The sequence below is a fragment of the Gobius niger genome, assembly GCF_951799975.1.
Source record: "Gobius niger genome assembly, chromosome: 3".
In the NCBI taxonomy this organism is placed as follows: domain Eukaryota; kingdom Metazoa; phylum Chordata; class Actinopteri; order Gobiiformes; family Gobiidae; genus Gobius; species Gobius niger.
In genome coordinates this window covers 40,243,771-40,267,382 of record NC_136854.1, presented here as the reverse complement: position 1 = coordinate 40,267,382, position 23,612 = coordinate 40,243,771, and the positions used below count along the sequence as shown (strand labels likewise).

At 37.3% G+C, this 23,612-nt stretch overlaps 1 protein-coding gene across 4 annotated transcripts in view; it reads left to right on the top strand.

Moving 5' to 3' along the window:
• Window positions 1-23,612, top strand: part of rgs12b (regulator of G protein signaling 12b) — an 83,529-nt gene that overhangs the window by 5,872 nt on the left and 54,045 nt on the right. For all 4 annotated transcript variants that reach the window (XM_079553249.1, XM_079553250.1, XM_079553248.1 and 1 more), the window contains exons 3-5: window positions 454-693; window positions 6,939-7,865; window positions 18,786-18,905. In XM_079553249.1, the coding sequence (XP_079409375.1) occupies window positions 454-693; window positions 6,939-7,865; window positions 18,786-18,905 (1,287 nt within the window). The remainder of the gene's footprint in view (window positions 1-453; window positions 694-6,938; window positions 7,866-18,785; window positions 18,906-23,612) is intronic.

The following is a 23,612-nucleotide window of genomic DNA, read 5'->3' as shown; positions in this document are numbered from 1 at the left end:
ATAAAATAATACTTCCTGTTACGATTTTTTTTTTCGGTGCCTGCTTACATACTGGTAGTACATAAAGTATTTTTTCTATACCATACTGATATCGTCTAACAGTACCCAGCCCTAAACTGGAGACTATCAGACTCCAAGAATCATCTTAGATTCAACGTTAGATGTGAGAGCTGACGCAAACACAGTGAGCCTGATGGAGAGACCACGTTTGAGTGGCTACATACGTGTTTACCATCACTGACGGGAGAGAATGAATGAATGAATGAATGAATGATTGTCCACTGTAGTGCTTTCAGATCAGTTTTATTACAATAAAAATGTGACTGTGAACCCTCTCAGTGAAAATACTTGAACGTTTATTGTGCAGTATGTCCTGTTACTGTTACACTAAGCCCATGTTCCCAGTGATTGCATGGAGACTGATTCATGAAGGTGCCTCCTCTGCTTTCACAGGTCATGCATGACAGTGTCCGCCTGTGCAGTGACCGAGGGCAGGTCTTGGCCACGTACCCTGCAGAGAAGCTGGCCTTCAGTGCGTGCTGTCCTGACGACCGCAGGTTCTTCGGGCTGGTGACGATGCAGGCCTCAGAAGATCACGACGACAGATACTTTAACCACAGCAGAGACGACTATACGGGCCTGAGGACGTCGTGTCATGTTTTTATTGTGGATCCAGAGCTCTGCCAGCACCAGGTCTGTGTAAAGTTTGTGTTTGTAAATGATTAGGATGTTTTATTAGTGTTGGAGAAACAGTTATTTTACATTCACTGAAAAATGATGTTATCTTATGATCAGCTTTATTCAGAACATTTGTAACAGAAATGTTTTTTTATTTTTATTATTGTCTTGCACTGCAGGACACGTTTAATTATTCATTAAACTCTTAATCCCCGCCATTTTCTCAAGTTTAGCTTTACCCAAGTCTAAAAGGACACACCCTATAGGCCAGTGGAACGCCTCATTTGAAAACTTAGACCTACAAAACTCATTTAAACTGATCTTTTTCATCGCTTTTTTGTTGCATTTTTGTCACTTTTTTGTTTTATTTTTTTACTTTTCTGTTTCTTTTTTGTGGCTCTTTTGTAGCATTTTCTGTTGCTTTTTTGTCACTTGTTTGTTGTTCTTTTGTGGCTGTTTTTGTCGCATTTTTGTCACATTTTTGCCATATTTTCATAATTTTTGTTCTGTTTTTTGTAGATCTTTTGTGACTTTTTTGTGACTTTTTCGTTGTTTTTTCATCACACATTTTTGTCACTTTTTCTTAGTTTTTTTGTCACTTTTCTGTTGCTTTTTTGTGGCTTTTTAGCAGCTTTTTCTACGCTTTATTGTCACTTTTTGTAGCTTTTTTAGGTCACTTTTTCATCACTTTTTTGTTGTATTTTTGTCACTTTTTTGTGTGTTTTCGTCACACATTTTTATCACTTTTTAATCACCTTTTTTGTTTCTCTTTTGTTGCATTTTCCTCCTTGTTTTCGTCTCATTTTTGTTGCCATTTTGTCACTTTTTTCCAAGACACGTTTAGATTTGGTTAAAGCCAAACTTGCTCGGTATTTTAATTGTTTGTTGTATTTTTCTCACTTTTTTGTTAAGTTTTCTCCACACATTTTTGCCACTTTTTAATCGTTTTTTGTTGATCTTTTGTCACTTTTTTGTCACTTTTTCATCACTTTTTTGTTTTATTTTTTTACTTTTCTGTTTCTTTTTTGTGGCTTTTTAGTAGCGTTTTCTACGCTTTTTTGGATCACTTCCTGTGGCTTTTTTGTTGCTCTTTTGTAGCATTTTCTGTTGCTTTTTTGTCACTTGTTTGTTGTTCTTTTGTGGCTGTTTTTGTCGCATTTTTGTCACATTTTTGCCATGTTTTCATAATTTTTGTTCTGTTTTTTTGTAGATCTTTTGTGACTTTTTGTGTGACTTTTTCGTTGTTTTTTCACTTTTCTGCTACTTTTTTGTGGCTTTTTTGTTGCGTTTTCATCACACATTTTTGTCACTTTTTCTTTGTTTTTTTGTCACTTTTTCTTTGTTTTTTTGTCACTTTTTCTTTGTATTTTTGTCACTTTTCTGTTGCTTTTTTGTGGCTTTTTAGCAGCTTTTTTTGTCGCTTTTTCATCACTTTTTTGTTGTATTTTTTCTCACTTTTTTGTTACGTTTTCTTCACACATTTTTGCCACATTTTAATCGTTTTTTGTTGATCTTTTGTCACTTCTTTTTGTCACTTTTTCATCCCTTTTTTGTTTTATTTTTTTACTTTTCTGTTTATTTTTTGTGGCTTTTTCGTAGCGTTTTCTACACTTTTTTTGGTCACTTTCAGTGGCTTTTTTGTTGCTCTTTTGTAGCATTTTCTGTTGCTTTTTTGTCACTTGTTTGTTGTTCTTTTGTGGCTGTTTTTGTCGCATTTTTGTCACATTTTTGCCATATTTTCATAATTTTTGTTCTGTTTTTTGTAGATCTTTTGTGACTTTTTTGTCACTTTTTCGTTGTTTTTTCACTTTTCTGCTACTTTTTTGTGGCTTTTTGTTGCGTTTTCATCACACATTTTTGTCACTTTTTCTTTGTTTTTTTTGTCACTTTTTCTTTGTTTTTTTTGTCACTTTTTCTTTGTTTTTTTGTCACTTTTCTGTTGCTTTTTTGTGGCTTTTTAGCAGCTTTTTCTACGCTTTTTTTGTCACTTTTTCATCACTTTTTTGTTGTATTTTTCTCACTTTTTTGTTACGTTTTCTTCACACATTTTTGCCACATTTGAATCGTTTTTTGTTGATCTTTTGTCACTTTTTTTTGTCACTTTTTCATCACTTTTTTGTTTTATTTTTTTACTTTTCTGTTTCTTTTTTGTGGCTTTTTAGTAGCGTTTTCTTCGCTTTTTTGGTCACTTCCTGTGGCTTTTTTGTTGCTCTTTTGTAGCATTTTCTGTTGCTTTTTTGTCACTTGTTTGTTGTTCTTTTGTGGCTGTTTTTGTCGCATTTTTGTCACATTTTTGCCATGTTTTCATAATTTTTGTTCTGTTTTTTGTAGATCTTTTGTGACTTTTTTGTGACTTTTTCGTTGTTTTTTCACTTTTCTGCTACTTTTTTTTGTGGCTTTTTTGTTGCGTTTTCATCACACATTTTTGTCACTTTTTCTTTGTTTTTTTGTCACTTTTTCTTTGTATTTGTGTCACTTTTCTGTTGCTTTTTTGTGGCTTTTTAGCAGCTTTTTTTGTCACTTTTTCATCACTTTTTTGTTGTATTTTTCTCACTTTTTTGTTACGTTTTCTTCACACATTTTTGCCACATTTTAATCGTTTTTTGTTGATCTTTTGTCACTTCTTTTTGTCACTTTTTCATCACTTTTTTGTTTTATTTTTTTACTTTTCTGTTTCTTTTTTGTTGCTCTTTTGTAGCATTTTCTGTTGCTTTTTTGCCACTTGTTTGTTGTTCTTTTGTGGCTGTTTTTGTCACATTTTTGCCATATTTTCATAATTTTTGTTCTGTTTTTTGTAGATCTTTTGTTACTTTTTTGTCACTTTTTCGTTGTTTTTTCACTTTTCTGCTACTTTTTTGTGGCTTTTTTGTTGCGTTTCCATCACACATTTTTGTCACTTTTTAATTGCTTTTTGTGACTTTTTCTTTGTTTTTTGTCACTTTTTCTTTGTATTTTTTTCACTTTTCTGTTACTTTTCTGTGGCTTTATTTTGCGTTTTCGTCACACATTTTTGTCACTTTTTAATCGCTTTTTTGTGACTTTTTAGCAGCTTTTTCTACGCTTTTTTTGTCACTTTTTGTAGCTTTTTTGTGTCACTTTTTCATCACTTTTTTGTGTATTTTTCTCACTTTTTTGTTGCGTTTTCTTCACACTTTTTTATCACTTTTTAATCACCTTTTTTGTTTCTCTTTTGTTGCATTTTCCTCCTTGTTTTCGTCTCGTTTTTGTTGCCATTTTGTCACTTTTTTCCAAGACACGTTTAGATTTGGTTAAAGCCAAACTTGCTCGGTATTTTAATTGTTTGTTGTATTTTTCTCACTTTTTTGTTAAGTTTTCTCCACACATTTTTGCCACTTTTTAATCGTTTTTTGTTGATCTTTTGTCACTTTTTTGTCACTTTTTCATCACTTTTTTGTTTTATTTTTTTACTTTTCTGTTTCTTTTTTGTGGCTTTTTAGTAGCGTTTTCTACGCTTTTTTGGATCACTTCCTGTGGCTTTTTTGTTGCTCTTTTGTAGCATTTTCTGTTGCTTTTTTGTCACTTGTTTGTTGTTCTTTTGTGGCTGTTTTTGTCGCATTTTTGTCACATTTTTGCCATGTTTTCATAATTTTTGTTCTGTTTTTTGTAGATCTTTTGTGACTTTTTGTGTGACTTTTTCGTTGTTTTTTCACTTTTCTGCTACTTTTTTGTGGCTTTTTTGTTGCGTTTTCATCACACATTTTTGTCACTTTTTCTTTGTTTTTTTGTCACTTTTTCTTTGTTTTTTTGTCACTTTTTCTTTGTATTTTTGTCACTTTTCTGTTGCTTTTTTGTGGCTTTTTAGCAGCTTTTTTTGTCGCTTTTTCATCACTTTTTTGTTGTATTTTTTCTCACTTTTTTGTTACGTTTTCTTCACACATTTTTGCCACATTTTAATCGTTTTTTGTTGATCTTTTGTCACTTCTTTTTGTCACTTTTTCATCCCTTTTTTGTTTTATTTTTTTAACTTTCTGTTTATTTTTTGTGGCTTTTTCGTAGCGTTTTCTACACTTTTTTTGGTCACTTTCAGTGGCTTTTTTGTTGCTCTTTTGTAGCATTTTCTGTTGCTTTTTTGTCACTTGTTTGTTGTTCTTTTGTGGCTGTTTTTGTCGCATTTTTGCCATATTTTCATAATTTTTGTTCTGTTTTTTGTAGATCTTTTGTGACTTTTTTGTCACTTTTTCGTTGTTTTTTCACTTTTCTGCTACTTTTTTGTGGCTTTTTTGTTGCGTTTTCATCACACATTTTTGTCACTTTTTCTTTGTTTTTTTTGTCACTTTTTCTTTGTTTTTTTTGTCACTTTTTCTTTGTTTTTTTGTCACTTTTCTGTTGCTTTTTTGTGGCTTTTTAGCAGCTTTTTCTACGCTTTTTTTGTCACTTTTTCATCACTTTTTTGTTGTATTTTTCTCACTTTTTTGTTACGTTTTCTTCACACATTTTTGCCACATTTGAATCGTTTTTTGTTGATCTTTTGTCACTTTTTTTTGTCACTTTTTCATCACTTTTTTGTTTTATTTTTTTACTTTTCTGTTTCTTTTTTGTGGCTTTTTAGTAGCGTTTTCTACGCTTTTTTTGGTCACTTCCTGTGGCTTTTTTGTTGCTCTTTTGTAGCATTTTCTGTTGCTTTTTTGTCACTTGTTTGTTGTTCTTTTGTGGCTGTTTTTGTCGCATTTTTGTCACATTTTTGCCATGTTTTCATAATTTTTGTTCTGTTTTTTGTAGATCTTTTGTGACTTTTTTGTGACTTTTTCGTTGTTTTTTCACTTTTCTGCTACTTTTTTTTGTGGCTTTTTTGTTGCGTTTTCATCACACATTTTTGTCACTTTTTCTTTGTTTTTTTGTCACTTTTTCTTTGTTTTTTTGTCACTTTTTCTTTGTATTTTTGTCACTTTTCTGTTGCTTTTTTGTGGCTTTTTAGCAGCTTTTTAGCAGCTTTTTTTGTCACTTTTTCATCACTTTTTTGTTGTATTTTTCTCACTTTTTTGTTACGTTTTCTCCACACATTTTTGCCAGATTTTAATTGTTTTTTGTTGATCTTTTGTCACTTTTTTGTCACTTTTTCATCACTTTTTTGTTTTATTTTTTTACTTTTCTGTTTCTTTTTTGTGGCTTTTTAGTAGCGTTTTCTACACTTTTTTTGGTCACTTCCTGTGGCTTTTTTGTTGCTCTTTTGTAGCATTTTCTGTTGCTTTTTTGTCACTTGTTTGTTGTCCTTTTGTGGCTGTTTTTGTCGCATTTTTGTCACATTTTTGCCATGTTTTCATAATTTTTGTTCTGTTTTTTGTAGATCTTTTGTGACTTTTTCGTTGTTTTTTCACTTTTCTGCTACTTTTTTGTGGCTATTTTGTTGCGTTTTCATCACACATTTTTGTCACTTTTTCTTTGTTTTTTGTCACTTTTTCATCACTTTTTTGTTTTATTTTTTTACTTTTCTGTTTCTTTTTTGTGGCTTTTTAGTAGCGTTTTCTACGCTTTTTTTGGTCACTTCCTGTGGCTTTTTTGTTGCTCTTTTGTAGCATTTTCTGTTGCTTTTTTTTCACTTGTTTGTTGTTCTTTTGTGGCTGTTTTTGTCGCATTTTTGTCACATTTTTGCCATATTTTCATAATTTTTGTTCTGTTTTTTGTAGATCTTTTGTGACTTTTTTGTGACTTTTTCGTTGTTTTTTCACTTTTCTGCTTCTTTTTTTGTGGCTATTTTGTTGCGTTTTCATCACACATTTTTGTCACTTTTTCTTTGTTTTTTTGTCACTTTTTCTTTGTATTTTTGTCACTTTTTCTTTGTTTTTTTGTCACTTTTTCTTTGTATTTTTGTCACTTTTCTGTTGCTTTTTTGTGGCTTTTTAGCAGCTTTTTCTACGCTTTTTTTGTCACGTTTTGTAGCTTTTTGGGTCACTTTTTTGTTGTATTTTTCTCACTTTTTTGTTGCATTTTCCTCCTTGTTTTCGTCTCATATTTGTTGCCATTGTGTCACTTTTTTCCAAGACACTTTTAGATTTGGTTAAAGCCAAACTGGAGAAAACGTGCTCAGTATTTTAATAGTTACTCATTCGTAATAAAGACTAAACTAGACTAAACTAAACTAAACTAAACTAAACTAAACGTGCATGGTTCAGGTGGGGGTTAAGAGGTTAAACAATCAAACAAATACAATATTCTGCAGCATAAACACAATTGCAGACCCAGGATTATCTTCGCTCTCATGTGTCTTATTGACTTTTTTCTCACTAACTGTTTGGCCTCAGGTCCACTTGAGCGTTGCCCGGAGGTTCGGCTTTGAGTGCACCCCGGACCCGGACACGGGCGGTTGCCTCGAGTTCCCCCCCAGCTCTCAGCCTCTTCTTCAGTTCGTTTCCGTCCTGTATCGGGACATGGGCGACAACATCGAAGGCGTCCGGGCGCGAGCCTTCCACGACCCCGACAACGACGCCCAGCAAAACCACAGCACGAGCAGCAACAGCGACAGCGGCATCGGCAACTTCCTGCCCGAGGAGAAGAGCAACCGGGTGCTCCTGGTTGACCTCGGGGGACCTCCTGCCAACAACTATGTCCCGGGGCCGCGTCACTGGGACAGCCCGCCCTCCTCGCAGCAAGCCTGGAGCCCCACCCTTGGAGCGGCCTCGAACCCCCCGCCGCCTCCTCCTCCCCCTGTGGCGCTGAGGAACGGCCACTACCGCCATGAGTCACACCTGGCCGACCTCCCGCACCCGCTGCCCCTGCCCCACCACGAGGCGTCCAGGAGAGGGGTCCACTCACATTTCTCCCCGGGGATGCGAGGAGGAGCGGTGGGAGGGGCCGCGGGAGGAGGAGCGGAGCCTCAGCGATGGTTACCAGTCCATGTGCTGAGAGACTGGAGGCAGCAGCCCCACCTCGGCCTCAGCAGCGACCAGGAGTCCTACGCCGAGTCCACGGACGGATGGTCTTCAGCCAACTGCAGCACCCTACCCCCACCCATGAGTAAGATCCCAGCTGACCGCTACCGGGCCCCGCTGGCCCCCGGGGACCACCTGCCGCCCCAGCCTCCGCCTCCACACGCACACTCCCAGCGCATGGCTGTGCAGAAGCAGAAAGATGAGTGGGCGAGGAAACTGTTTGGGGAGCGGGACAGAGCTGTGGCCGAGAGAGGGGAGCGAGAGAAGAAACGAGGGAACGCGAAGGAGGGAGAGAAGAAGGTAAGTCTGACTAAAGTACTGCAAAGTTCTTGTTTTTGAGAATACTTTTTCTTTTACATTTACTTTCCTGTCTCTCCGTTGACAATTCCTTACTGAGACGTTTCTGTGACAGTGAATTGGAAGATAGTGCGTGAGTTTGTGGACTGTGGGTTTTTGGTGGACTTGTGTTAAAAGTGACTCTGAGATGAGAAGACTGAGCAGAAGATAGCATCCCCCTGCTGTGGAAATTTACCCTGGCCACTCCGTGTCCGAGACTACAGTTTATTGAAGCTATAAATCTATCTGTGTTTGAGCTGGCGCTTCTCACTCTCTCGCTCTCACCGCTCACCACTTACACTTGTGCTCCGTATATGAGAAACTGAAATGAAATGATGCAGATCCACAGACTTTGTGGAATAACTTATTAATCCCCTCCGCTCCAGTATCAGATCATGCATTATGCAGAGGACCAGCATCTGCCACCACCTGAAAACCACCTGTTTACCCGTCTCTGCCCGGGAGCCGAGCTATGCAGACACTGTGAACATTATTATGTTTCAACAGCAAGAATCACTAATTATATCTAAACTTAATCAATTACTTTTTTATCTGATTAACGAAGCGCACTGTGTATCACTCAATTTGTGTCCTGATGTTATCAATATGGCATGTGCAAAAGGGTCTTAGACATTTTCACAAGTTTTACTTGGATAAAGCATCCAGGAATAAACTCACAAACTTTTTACAAGTTGCAAATAGTTTCTTAACCCTAGAACACTATTTCCGGGTGTTTTTCGCCTGAGAAAATACATTAATGTGATTTTCATTATGCTGTGTTTATCTGAGTGTCCTGGGTCTCTGAGCTTCAGCTTTGTCTTTGACATCTTTGATGGCCTGGGGGATTTTCTTAATCCAAAACACACTTTTTCCTACAGGCTCATGTTTGGGTGATTTTCACTCAGTGATAGTGATAGAAGTTAGGGCAGGGTTAGTGTATTTAATCAGGCAGTCTTGTTCCCTTTCATGGTTGACATTCAGGTCTGCCACATTTATTTTGCAACTTCAACTCCAGCTTTGCTCCTGTCGCAGAGTTTGTGTCGCTGGCCTCACAGCAAGTGAGTAACACATAGTTATTTTAGTCAGCTGCTCATTTATGCACATTAAAAATATGACATATTTAGTTTCTCTCTCCTGCCTCTGTTTGTGCCGAGGACACTGAGCTTCACCAGAGAAGTCTCACATATCCCAGGAATGGGGGGATCAAAAACAAAAAATTTGGTTCCCAAATTCCTAATTTTCCAGTAATTTTGGAGCATTTTCATATGGTCCCCTCATAATGCTTTTCTTTCATTTTATTAGACATGACACAGTTTAATATAAGAACACGACTCACATGTGTCATGTATTGTCATGTTTTGATAGATTTTGATGACAGGTACTGTATGTCTCGAGTAAAAATCACCCGCCGTTAGTTAATGATGATTCTATACTTCACAATAACGCTTCAATTTGACCATTTAACTGTTGATCTTCTTTTTAGCCTTTCTCTGTATGACGATAAGTTAATGATGCATTATGTAACTTTGTGTGTGGAAAGAAAAAGTTGATAGTTAAATCACTTATAACACCAGACTAACAATATAAATGTCTGTGTCGATAGAATAATTTTAACCATTTTGCATTTAAAATACCTTATATTTGAGCAGCATCAGCTTCATGGTTGTATAAGCTACGCAGCGGCGGAGTGATCTGCTAGAAAATAGTCCCTCAAAATGCGATCATTCATGTGATGCAAGGTCAGTTATATTCCAAAAATGATTCTATTCAATTTTTTCCATTTATATGGTTAGTCTGGTGTTATAAGTGATTTGCCTCAGGTGCTCTGTGGAGCGGGTCAGACTGTTTTTAATGCAGGCTAGCTGATACCATAGAAATGCACTAGCCTTGCACTACATAAAACTCTTCAAATATAAGAACTGCATGAATTACAAAAAAAATATCTCCAGAAATCAGCAACACTCTGGATAACTAGGAAATGTAAAAAATCCTGAAATATCCCTTTAACTTTATATATTTGACACATTTTAAACATCTACCAGGCAAATGTATTCACAAAAGTGTTTTTCTTTAGTGTTTGCCAGTGTTTTCCTTGGCTGAACTTTGCTTCTTTACCAGGTGGTGGCACTGTTTCATTACTCACAAACTGAACTGAAGTTTGCGGCACTTTCTCCGCAGTCTGTAATTGTCATGACATTTTCACACCCACTGAGAATTCTAAAATAAGAAGGACTTATCTTTCTGAGTGTTTCTTGAACATTTCATGAAGGCTTTAAATTCAAGTCCTGTTGTTATTCTTACATAACGCAGTAAGTTAAGTTATTAAGAATGATCATCTTTCTTCTTCTCTTCACGTTTAGATGCGTTCCCTTGCTCCACATCAATTAAACGGTTCCTCATTGAAGCGCCGCAGAGAGGCCGTGTGGGATTCTGCTTAATTATCACCTGTTTTGCTAAGCCTCCGCTCTCATGCAGCCGCACATGGCAAGTGTCGGGCTCAAACACATCAGCGCATGCAGAGTCAGTTTCCAGGCAACACCACTGGTCATCTCCTGAAGGAACGAGACCTGCCTCTAATCAGAAAATCACATTCTGCACGTGTCAGAGTCCAACTGCTCTCATAATTACCCACAAGTCAGCTGGACTCCACACACGCTTCCTGTTGTGATAGAGCTGGTGCCTGGGGTTAGTCTGCTGGGGAGACTTTTATAGATTTCTTGGATTCCTTTTTTTTACGGTTTTGCGTTCTTGCAAATCAGCCTAATTTGAGCCATTCATTTACAAACATGTCAAGGTGAATGTATAGGTTGCGTTCAAGTGACATCACAACGATTAAATTGTTTTTGTTTTAAGAAAAAAAAAGTGTTCTTTCCTGGAGCAAATAAACAGATGCTGCGACCAAACTGAAAACTGCAGCTAACTTGGCAGCAAAAACAATCTTCACACTTCTAGCGTCACAATACAGCCTCCCATCGCCTGCCTACGACTTTTTTTTTTTTACTCATTTTGGACGATTGTGATTTGAATCAATTTTATTTGAAATAAACTTTAAAAAGTCTCCTGATCTTGCATATGAAGAAAACTGCTCAGTCCTGCTCGTTAATACTTCATAATGTAGCTACAATTGACTCTGTGCATAACTTCAAATCATAACAACGCCGCCCAAGAAGTGACTTCCTGTTTCGATCCAGCACGGCAAAATAAAAGCACCATCTTATTCGTTAGTTCAACTTTCTTTCTGCCCAACTATTAACAGATAAAACACAAGTCACAAGTCGTGAGAGTGAAACATCATACATGTATCAACCAATCAGCTTAACCCTGACCCTACCGTAGTCACTAGCCTTCAGGATAGTGGGCTGGTGCCTAATCTTAATACGTTTCTGATTAGATGATGAATGTCCACCGTTTACCAACTATCCTAGGAAAAATATTTTTGCGTCCTGGTCCTCTGAGGCTCCTCGCGTGTTTCTGTTTTGCCCATTAGACGAGTTAGCGCAACTTTGTAGCTGATTTTACTCGTAAAATCCTCTCCTCTTTGTGCCGCATGTGCCGTCCTGTGCTTCCTGTTTGTTTGGGCCGAGTGTTTCCCTGGGATTGACCTGACAGGCGCCGCAGCTTTGCGCCGCCCATATTTTTTTTCCAGAATGCAACAGGTCTGGTCAATTCTTCTCAATTAAAACGCACCACACGATTATCGTGATCGACATTTATTAAAATCATGATTAGATTAAAATTTGATTAATTACCCAGCCCTAATGGTAACTATGGTAACTGTGGTAACAGATTTTTATCTTAGTTTTTGGTGAATATCTCAGTCATCACTGGGAGAATCCACGTGGAACAAAAACTGTCTGAAAGTTCATTGTCTCCAGTGTTAATTTTGACAACATATTTTATTTTAGTTTTAGTCTTAGTCTTTTGACTAAAATGTAATTTAATTTTAGTCAAGTTTTAGTCGACTTATATTTATAATATTCATTATAATCATATTTAATCGTGGTCCTCGACTTCATGGAGCTGCTCCACATGAACAAAGCTCAAACCTGTTCATTTGGCAGAGACTTTAGATGATATGAGGCTCTTTCAGACGGTCAATAGAAGTTTGGATGATTTTAGTCTCACCTTTTCATTTTTATTTAGTCTTATTTTAGTCGACTAAAATATCTGGACATTTTTGTCATAGTTATAGTCTCATGAGAAAGTTTTAATTTAGTTTTAGTCCAATTTTAGTCGTCAAAAATAACACTTTGACTAAAATTAAGACTAAATATTTTAGTCGACGAAATTAACACTGATTGTCTCCTCATTTTTTTGAGGCTTTTTGTCATGTTTTCATTTTTTTTTAGTCGTGTTTTTATCTTTTTTTTATAGTGTTATTGTTGCTCTCCTGTGGCGCTTTTTTTGTTTTGTTGCTTTTTCATCCCTTTTTTTAAATCATTTTTTATTGCTTGTTTATTGTGTTTTTGTCGCTCTTTTGTTGATTTTTTTGTCACTTTGTTGTGTTTTCATCCTCGTTTTTGTCCCTTTGTTCAAGAAGCTCTTAGATTTGGGTGAAGCCAAACTGGAGAAGGGTGGGGGTTAAGAGGTTCAGGTTTAAGTAAATATGTCACATCTAGGGCTACACCGATCCGATGCTGGTACCGGATATCGGAGCTGACACTGGAAAAAATATGGTATCGGGCATCGGCTACAAATATCCGATACTGAACCGATACTTGACATTTTGCCTGATGAAATACAATGACTTCTTTTTCTTCCTCAAAGTAGAGATAAAGCAGTTTTATCCTCAGTATCTTTAAAGCAAACAGACCTTTGTGTGCTGCATCTGTTTATAGCCTTTCTCGTGATCATGAATTAGCTAGTTTTTTGTTTAGTTACTGTGATTCTCCCTAAAAAGAGAACATTATGAATGAGTCTGGATCACAACTAACAGTGAACAAAAAAGAACACGGTTATAGGACCTTTAAATGTGTGAATGAATACCAACTATTGTTTGATGCTGTGTGCAGCTGTTTAAGAAAGACGCAGCTTTCTTCTGCTGGGTGTGCCGCTGCCCTCTCTGTGGTTACATCACAGTCAGATGGCATTGGGCAATAAATCCTGATGAGCCAGTGACTAACGAGCGCTCACATTCATTTTAGACACGGTTTACAGCATCATGTAACAGCTGCCGTGCTTTCATCTCCACAGGCGGGAACAGTCATGTTTACACCGGCGTCAACTCGGGCGACAAGTTTGAAAGTGTCACAAGTGTTGAGATTTCGATTTTTTTTTTTTATGTTTGTCTTAAAATCAGCATACAGAGAGTACAAAAAAACAAGTAATATAATTTGTTTTTCATTTTCTTTTCGTCTTAAAGGGATATTTTAGGATTTTTGACATAGGGGCTCATTTCCTAGTTATCCAGAGTGTTGTTGATTTGTTTGAATTTTTTATTCATACAGTCCTTATATTTGTGGAGTTTAGCGGTGCTAGGCTAGTGCTAGGCTAGCGCATGTCTATGGTAACTAGTAGCTTGCAATAAAAAACCTCTTCAAAATCATGGGGTCGTCCTCCAAACGTTGCCATGTCTGATTTGTAGAAATCTCCTTTATGAATTCCACGTGTAGTAATGGCGGCCGCAGGTAAACCAACTACTGTAGATCCAGTAACCTAGCAGATCACTCCACCGCTGTGTAGCAACAACCAGGAAGCTGATGCTGCTCAAATATAAGTTCTTTTAAAGGAATAGGCCACCGTTTTTACATACTGAGATATGCTCTTACCTTACTTTAGTCGAGTTAATATATCCCCGTCTGGTCTTTGTCCGTGCGCTCTGCCAGGCAAACGGAGCACATACGCAGCCTCTCCCACATGTCATATAGCTCCAAAAAAGCTCACGATAGAAGCTACCAAGCTCTTCCACGTGTTCCCTATTTAAATAAAGTTACGTGAAGTGTTTTCATGCGAAGTATATTTACACAGAAATGTAACATGTCGATTTTATAAGCAGATAAAAAGGGGGACTATATTGTGAGGCGTAATGATACGAGGAGCAAAACGTCCGCGCAGTAACTCCTAAAGACTTCCCCCGCTCACTTCCGTCAATAACCTTTAAATGTAAAATGGTTATATTTCAAAAATTATTCAGTCAACACAGACATTTATATGGGTAGTCTGGTGTTATAAGTGATTTGCCTCAAGTGCACTGTGCTTGGGTCATACTGTTTTTAATGCAGGACACTAGTTACCATAGACATGCACTAGCCTAGCATTAGCCTAGCACCACTAAACTCTTCAAATATAAGGACTGCATGGATTAAAAAAAATATATACCTCCAGAAATCAACTACACTCTGGATAACCAGGAAATTAGGCCATATGTCAAAAATCCTGAAATATCCCTTTAACACTGCAATAAAACATCTTGTATTAAAAATAGATTGATCAATATCAGAAAACAATCAGGATTTTCTTCTCGCCTTGACCTAGTTCATACTGGATGTTTTTATAGGGAATAACGGATCCGATACTGGAAAAAATATGACATCAGCTATTGGCAACAAATATCCGAATACTGAACCGATACTTGTTTTGTCTCTCGCCGTTTTACAAACACAACTTTTACCAACTAAATCTCAGTGAATATGGACATGTTGTATCCATAGACTGTAGAATGAATAGACAGCTTCTCCTCACTCCTCTCCGTTTACCATAATGACCACGTTCGAGGAGGAAATCATGGTGAATTTACAGACTCCTTCTACTCAGCTGACAGAGCATGTTCCTAAAAAGGGCCAAAGGGCGGTAGACTCGGCCCTCGCGGCGCTCATAGTTCAGTCGTAGCCGCGCCCGTGCCATTAGCTTTTTTCTTTAATTGTAACTAAACCAGCGTTATTACAGGAGCAATATCTAGCTGTAGAAAGTTTTTAGTGCAATGCTTTTCTAATGGGAAACTAGCTTGTTTTGCCGCCCATATATGGAGGTATTACAGCAATGGAAACAGATCAACCAGCGGCCATTGGTTGTATCTCGTTTTGAGTAGTGAGTAGTTTTAACCACCGCAAATGTATTTTTGATCGCTGCACAAAATACCGCGGCTAGCAACAGGATGCTAATGCTAGTGGCAACTAATGGGGTCAGCCCTATGTTCCCGTACCGACATTTCCCGGGTCCGATGTTCCCCAATGTTCCCCAATGTTCGTCCTATTCTTTTTCCTTTGTTAGGTGAAATGTTTGCAGATCTTTTTTTCTGCATTTGTGGAATTGAAATGACACTAAAGGGCATGAATTTTGACTTGCTTCTGCCTGTACAAATCAAGTAAATTACAGGTCTGTAATTAATTAATGGCAATTAATTGCATTTTAATTGAGAACCAAAAACAAAAATACCTAAATGATTCAATAATTAGATAGAAACATGAGTTCAACAACAAATGTATTTATTATTGTTAATCTGCATAGTTATTCAAGTAACAGAGGAAAAGTGCATTTATAGCCATTTAGCTTTCAAGTGTTTTAGGAACTCTGATCACTCATGTAACTTGTACAGTTCATTAAACAGTAATAATAAAGCCACATTTATATAAAAGTAAAAAATAAATAAAGCAAAAGGGCCATAAAACAGCAGTTTTAAGTGTTTAACAATTGCTGTAACAGAAATCAAAGTATAATTTCTTACACTGACAAGGGTTAGGGTTATTTTGGCTCAGAGTGGGCGTGGCTGGAGCGTTTGTTTGAGGCTAACGCTAACATTAGCATCGAGGACGTCTCTGTGTTTGAGGCTAACACTAACATCGAGGACGTCTCTGTGTTTGAGGCTAAAGCTAAAATTAGCATCGAGGACGTCTCTGTGTTTGAGGCTAAAGCTAAAATTAGCATCGAGGACGTCTCTGTGTTTGAGGCTAACGCTAACATTAGCATCAAGGACGTCTGTGTTTGAGGCTAACGCTAACATTAGCATCAAGGACGTCTGTCTTTGAGGCTAAAGCTAACATTAGCATCGAGGACGTCTCTGTGTTTGCACCAACATGTTTTACATTGAGATGGTATTTTAGACTTGAGTAACTACGTTGGAAGGGGAACTCTTTTTAACACAACCTGCTCACAGCGGTACAGCGTCTATCGTCCCGTCAGGATGTTTTTTAAAACAAAACCGAGTCCCCAAAGAGCCGAGTGAAGCGTCTCCATCCATCGCTGTGTGGGCAGATGTGCGTCAGATATACGGGCGTACCAGAAACACACAAATAGAAAGGTTCTGGCTTAGGAGTTCCGGTATTTCGCGTTAAAATCCCACCGCTACAAAATACTATTAATTCTGAGTTTTAGTTAATTGCTTTACTACATTATTGCATCACGCTAAAGGTGGCGGTTACTCAGAGAATATATTAAAAACATCAGGGATGCACAAGACAAGGTTTTATAACCAATGACCATACAGGCCTTTCCTTTTTCTAACCTTAATAATGGCAATAATTAACCATTTCACTACAAGTTGAATCATGCAGAGCCTTTTCTTCAAACCATTACAGCTATTGAACTATCGCGAACATCCGTAAGTGATCAGTATCGGTGCCTCTTCACTTTCATTTTCAGGTCTTTGTTGGCGGTAGGTTGAGTTTTGAAAGTGCAACTCGTCAGAGGACAAATCACAGGACTGTACATGCCTGTGTCAGTCCTGTGGAATTTATCACTGCTGTGGTGAAGAAGCCCGTCGTGAAGAGGCATGTGTATGAGACAAGCTTCAGGCCAAATACAGGACAAGATATGTGTACAGTAGCCATGTTGGAAAATAAACCCCTGTGTCAAAACATGTTTTCATTGTGAATCATCCCCGTGGAGTTGCATAATGAGTTTTTCTGATCAATATAAAACATGGAATGATACTGTACACACATGAAATACTGTAATTATTTATTTACATCAATTATCTTCCATTTGCTGCACAATATATTGCAAAAAATATTGTATCGCGATATTAGGTGATGCAATATCCGTAGACAAGACACCGCAGTATATCGTAACATCACTGAAGTCTAGTTGAACATTTCCTAATTTAGTTCAGTTTTAGTCTTGTTTTGGTCCTGATAGTAGATGGTAGTGATTTTTTAAGTCCTGGTATAAGTAAAAAATAATTACTTACAATTTGTGTTTAATTAGAATGGAAGTTGGAACATGTTGCAATAATATCGTTATTGCGATTAGGGCTGGGGGAAAAAATCGATTTGATTTAAAAATCGAGTTAGTTGGTCAAATCGATTCATATTTTCAAAAAATCGACTTTTTAAATTTTTTTGATTTTTATTTTATTTATTTATTTATTTTTTAGCTCTCTGCTTAGAAGAAGAAGGTCTTGCTGAAATGTGCCTCAATTGCCTCAGGATAATTTGTTGTTTTATTATCTTAATCCAAATACAGTATAAATAATTTGGATGTTTAACAATTTTGCAGTTTTGTTTATGTTGGCGCACTTTTAAGGGACTATACAGAGTTTAAAAATGTTAAAATTATGTATTTTCCTCCCCCTACATGTTCCAGCAATGTCCTAATGTGTAGAATGAGCTCAGATAAAAAAAAACTGAACAAAAAAACAACAAAAATGTGACAAAAACAACAAAAATGTGATAAAAAACAACATAAATGTGACAAAAAAAGCAACAAAAATGTGACAAAAAAGCCACAAAAATGTGACAAAAACAACAAAAATGTGACAAAAACAACAAAAATGTGACAAAAACAATAAAAATGTGACAAAAAAAGCAACAAAAATGTGACAAAAAAAGCAACAAAAATGTGACAAAAACAACAAAAATGTGACAAAAACAACAAAAATGTGACAAAAAAAGCAACAAAAATGTGACAAAAAAACAACAAAAATGTGACAAAAAGCAACAAAAATGTGACAAAAAACAACATAAATGTGACAAAAAAAGCAACAAAAATGTGACAAAAAACAACAAAAATGTGACAAAAAGCAACAAAAATGTGTCAAAAAACAACAAAAATTTGACAAATTGTTGCAAAAAACAACAAAAATGTGTCAAAAAACAACAAAAATTTGACAAATTGTTGCAAAAAACAACAAAAATGTGACAAAAAACAACAAAAATGTGACAAAAAAACAACAAAAATGTGACAAAAAAAGCAACAAAAATGTGACAAAAAACAACAAAAATGTGACAAAAAGCAACAAAAATGTGTCAAAAAACAACAAAAATTTGACAAATTGTTGCAAAAAACAACAAAAATGTGACAAAAAACAACAAAAATGTGACAAAAAAGCAACAAAAATGTGACAAAAAGCAACAAAAATGTGTCAAAAAACAACAAAAATTTGACAAATTGTTGCAAAAAACAACAAAAATGTGACAAAAAACAACAAAAATGTGTCAAAAAACAACAAAAAATTGACAAATTGTTGTCTTGTTGTTGTCTGTGGTCTGAGCTTTCAAATGATAGGCCAATTGTGAACTCTCCCGTCAAGAAGCTTTTAGATTTGGGTAAAGCTGACTGGAGAAAATGCTCTCGGTTAATAATAATAATAATAATAAATTTTATTTATAATGCACTTTACATTTGGTTAAGAGGTTAAGCTCAGCTATAAGCTATTTTGTGGGTTGGCTCCCATGTTGAGGCTTAGCAAAACAGTTTTTTTTTTAATGATTGTCACTTAAAGTTCAGAGGTGAAATGAACTTAACAGGTGAAATAATTCTACTTCCTGTCACACTTTTCTTCCTATCTAAACCAGTTTGCCATTCTCAGACCTACAGGGAATTTACGGCGATCGTTCTCCTCTTTTCATGGCAACATATTGATAACCAAAAATGTTAGCAGAAAGGTTCATTGTTTTATTGTGTTATTTCTAACCACAGCTTGTATGTCCTCCTTTCCTGCTGCTTCAGGGGAGTCGGTTTCGTGGCCTGACCATGGGTTTTCCTCCTTTGGCCCCGCGCTCTTCGGCTCGGCGCTCTTTCGGTCGCTCCAAACGCCTCAGTCTGGCACGCTCCCTGGACGACCTGGAGGTAAGGTTCATCAACACAGTAGATACACAGCACAAAAATCGGATGCAGAGGCGGATCTTTCATTATCATTTTGCTTATCGCGTGAAACCAGGCAGGGACTATAACAGATGATAAAGTATTTAACTATAATCAGATGCAGTTAATCTTTGTTTTTATGAGCTTCATTTCTCTGTATTTCCCCCTATAAATAAAGATTAAAGTCAAGTAACTTCCCGTGGGAACAAAAAAAGTTTAGTTCTGGATTCTGGCCTGGTTGGGGGGGGGGGCAGGAGGTTGGCGTCAGCGGATTGATGGGCAGTGTGGTGGTGCAGGAGCTCAGAGAGGTAGGCGAGTGGAGGGACTTGCACATGGGGGACATACTGTACATACCGTAGGCAGCCTCTTTTTACCATCCGCACAGCGTTGCCGTGGCGCCCGGGCTTTTGCCGTGTTATTGTCACACCAAAGCCTCCCATGCACCATCTCCCTCTAAAAATAGAGGCTCGTGAGTATCATACATCCACATGACACGTTAAGGCCTCTGCTTGCATCTCCGTGGCAACGTACAGAAAATGAGCGATCGAGCTGGCGTAATTAGAGCAGACCTTTGCTTCTTTGCACTTTAGTTTCGGAGCTACAGCAAGAAATGCCACAATAGAATATATCTTGTTTATGACTAAGATAAGATCAAACTGTATTGTGAGTAATGTAGGCTTTCTTTTTTCACCGTGGTGTCGTAAGCAGTGGTTTCGCTCGGGATCATTTCTCTCCTTCATTTTTGACGGACAGGGTTGTAAAAAATCCGTCATGAGCTATTTTTATCCATAAAAAAAAAAAGTGAGATTGCAGGATAAATGGATCTAAACTAAACATGATCTGAACAGCCATGGTAGATGAATTTTGCAACAGAAATGTGTATAAACTCGTGCAAGTCTCAGAGGAGAACGACTTAATCAGAGCGCCACCAGCTCATCTATATTAAAGGGACTATACAGAGTTTCAAAATTTGAAAACTAAGTATTTTCCTCTTCCTACATGTTCCAGCCATGTCCTAATGTGTAGAATGAGCTCAGACCACAACTGCCTCTATAATCCTGCACTGTCACTCAGAAAGGTGTTTATTCGAGTCCAAAGTGCCGTCATGTTCAAGCCTAATATAGAAGCTGCAGTTACACCTAAGACCTGAGGTGGCAGTAGTGAGCATAAAATGACCAACAAAAATCTAGTCTCTTTAAAACTCATATTACACTAATATAAATGTAAATCGGAGCGTATTATTTGCATTTTCTCAATTTTAACGTAATGTTTCAGAAACAGTGGGTGAACGGGACAATATTTGCAGTTTGCATCATAGATACAGACGGCATCTCGTCACAGAAGGGGGCGTGGCCTCGCCAAGGGGGAAAATAGAATCTTTTGGGAAACACAATTTTTCACTCTTTTTAGCCATTTTCTGGCAAAATATAAACGTATTTATCACATACAAATAAAGTCAAGTGTAAATCAGGTCCATATGGATATTTATTCACAGCAGATTGTTCAGTAGAAGCGGAAAAACAGCAGTCATAGCAAGCGCTAGCTAGCGTTAGCATAAGCACGACACTAGCATGTAGCGTCATGTTAGCATTCTTCGTTTTTTTTTATTTATCTATGGGCTGTTGAACCACTTTGCTCCTCTACATGTCTTTTTATCTTTATTTAGTAGAAAACCATGTTCATAATTCAGCATTTGTTACAGTAGTTTTTGAATAATTAGAGAAAGTTTACATTTGTTTTCCCCTTTAACTGTTTTCAACCATGACCATATATGGGCGATTCCAGAGATGCCGTCTATCACTTCCACCTCGTCTTACTTCTTATATGTCAATCAGAGTTCTTTGTACTGATGGCTTAAAAGGACTTTAATGTTCATAATCTTGAACTTGATTACAAGATGTCATCACAGTCGTCACCGTCGAACTAAAATGTACACGAAGATAAAACATAAAAATACCATGAGGTACAATAAGGTAAAAATAAAGACATAAAATTGTATAAAATATACAAACATACCTCGCTGGCTGACCCATACAAGGCAGAAATGAGGTCTTATAAAAATAAATAAAATAATATATAATATAATAAAAAATAATAATAATAATAATACTAAAAAGAAAATTAACGACAAATGTAGAGGTGGATATTAGCCAGGTAAAAACACTGCTTGATCAAGTGAGCAGACCCTCTCCTCATCTGGTCAGTGGGTTGCTCTGAGGTGATGGAGCAGTCCTTGCTCTGCGAGTTGCCTCCCCAGGGTCGGGCAGCAGCAGAGTTTAAGCCCCTGGTCTTACATCCACTTCAAAAGGGTATTGAACTTATAAGTAAAAATGATTAATAAATAAATAAAATAAAATTATAAGCATTGTATAATTGGAAAGAAATGTCTTCTATTTGATTGATTTTACTATTCTATATTTTAGTTGTATGACTATTACTATTATTATTATTATTAGTATCTTTTTGTTTTTCTTTTGTTTTTTGCTCCTTTCTATGTTGCCAAACTCTCCTTCTCTTGTGTTTCCCCTATAAACATATCCAAGTCGCACTTAGCATTTCATACAGGCACGCACACACATGCACACATGCGCACACACACACACACACACGCACACACATGTAAATGTTAAAGGTAGCACTTCTAACTTGTGCCCTTTTTTTTGTTGTTGTTGTATAGAATTTGTTTTATGATTATTATTATTACACGTCAGTGGACTTGTCTACTGTTTTTGTATTGTTCGTCTGCACTACCTTAAATTTAAAAAAAAAAAGAAAAAAAAAGAAATGAGGTCTTATCTCTCAAACTTTTGGTCAAGTCGTGGCCTTGACACGCCATGCTTGTTTTTTATGCTTGGAGGTGTGCAACACACTAAATTGCCCCAGCGGAACCAACATAACAAAAAATTGTTCCTACCAAGGAATATTCAAATAAATGTCCTAGTGACATGGAAAAATATGCTTAAGGCAAAATGAAATATCTAAAACAAAAGAATGGCAGTAAAACCGTCTGTATCTATAGCTTATGTTTTTGAAGCTGCTGCATTACATACTCGTACCTCCACACACCACGCCTCTGCCCTCTCTTCTCTCTTGGTCCTTCGTGTGTTTATCCAAAGCCCAGTCATTTCTGATGTGAGATCAATCGCGGCACTAAAAGCTGTTTAGTTGCCATAAGCTGCTTTTAGAGGGGGAGCTCTGCGCGGTCAGAAGAAGAGCAACGTCTTTATTTTAATTACGGCTTCAACAATACATCAAAGCTAGAAATATTCCATAAATGACGGAGAATTTTCGGTTAATGTGACCTCTCATTGTAAGTCTCAGTTGTACTTCGTAACTCTCCTCTTTGCTCCACTGCAGTCCACAAGCCACAGGTGACAAGTCTGTGTTTTTGGACTGACAGTAAAAGTCACTCACAGGTTTTTCTGCTTTAGTCCCGTTATGTTTGAAGAATGAACTCGCCTCCTCATCTCTTCTGTAGATTCTTGAATCAGTTTCATTTTAACATTCCACAAAAGTAAACTGCACATGCTCCCTCTACATCTTGTTCTATTATCTGTGTTAGCGTCACAGCGCCTCACACAGGCCTGGAAGGTGAATTGCGCCGTTTTCAGACCTGAGTCGACCCATGTGGACGCACACATTTACTGAGCTGGCTTCATGTTTACAAAATATAGAATATAAGCAATTTGTCTTCGTGTGGCAATTGCCTTAAATTGTATTTAATATTTCTGCCTGCCTTCATAGTCCAGAATGGCTGTTTGGCCGCAAGAAAGGTGCCTAGTCACTTGAGAGGCATGAGTTTAGCCTAACAATGTGTCTATTTAGTTCTGCTTAACAACAATTGTTTGCCTGCTCTGGTTGCTGTAGTACTCGGAGAGGAAGAACACAAAAGATCCTTATCGTGGCTGAATGCTATAAAGTCCCTGAAGCCTTACTCAGGTTTGCAAGATTGTAATTACTTATAAATTGTGTGCATATCTAGTGTACAGGTTTTCTATTTTTTATTTTCAAATGTCCACAAGAAATAATAACCAGCATTGAAAGTAAGAAGAAACAGTCTATTTTCTTTGGTTGTGGTTTTTGAACAACCACATTTTGGAGCTCAAACGCGTGATCTATTCGTAGCATCTATTTCTATCAAGTGTTCCTTCACGTGACAGAATCGGCATTACACGCTGAGGCTAGGAGCGTGTTTGTTTTTGGGTTGGCATGATTCAAAACAGTCGCTCTTTTTCTCCTTTGTGCGAGATAGCGATCTGAGGGAAAGGCAAACATTTCCGCAGTGGGTACGGCGACGCACCGGCATCAGTTAAGCAGATCTTCAGATGCCAGTGGCTACAGCAGTACGCGGTCAGGAAAAAGTGATACTCAGCGCGTTTTATTTATTAGAACAATGACGCTGTTGTTTCAAACCTATGTGTGGCCATGGATTTGTTTGATAGTGTAGGTCGAACAGCTTACAGTCCATACGCCGCTCTTCATCAACAAAATGCGGCACAAAACAAGCCCAAAGCGACCCGTCATAACCCTGGATTTATCATGACACAATTGCCACCGGCAGCTCTGTTCAAACCCAAAGCCCACCTTTTTCTTCCGGTCGTTAGGCCTTTTTCCCTTTCTGCTTCTCATGCAGTTATGTCCACAAACAGAGGGGGCTTTGTTTTGGAGTGGAGGATGAGGGAGAGATTGGTG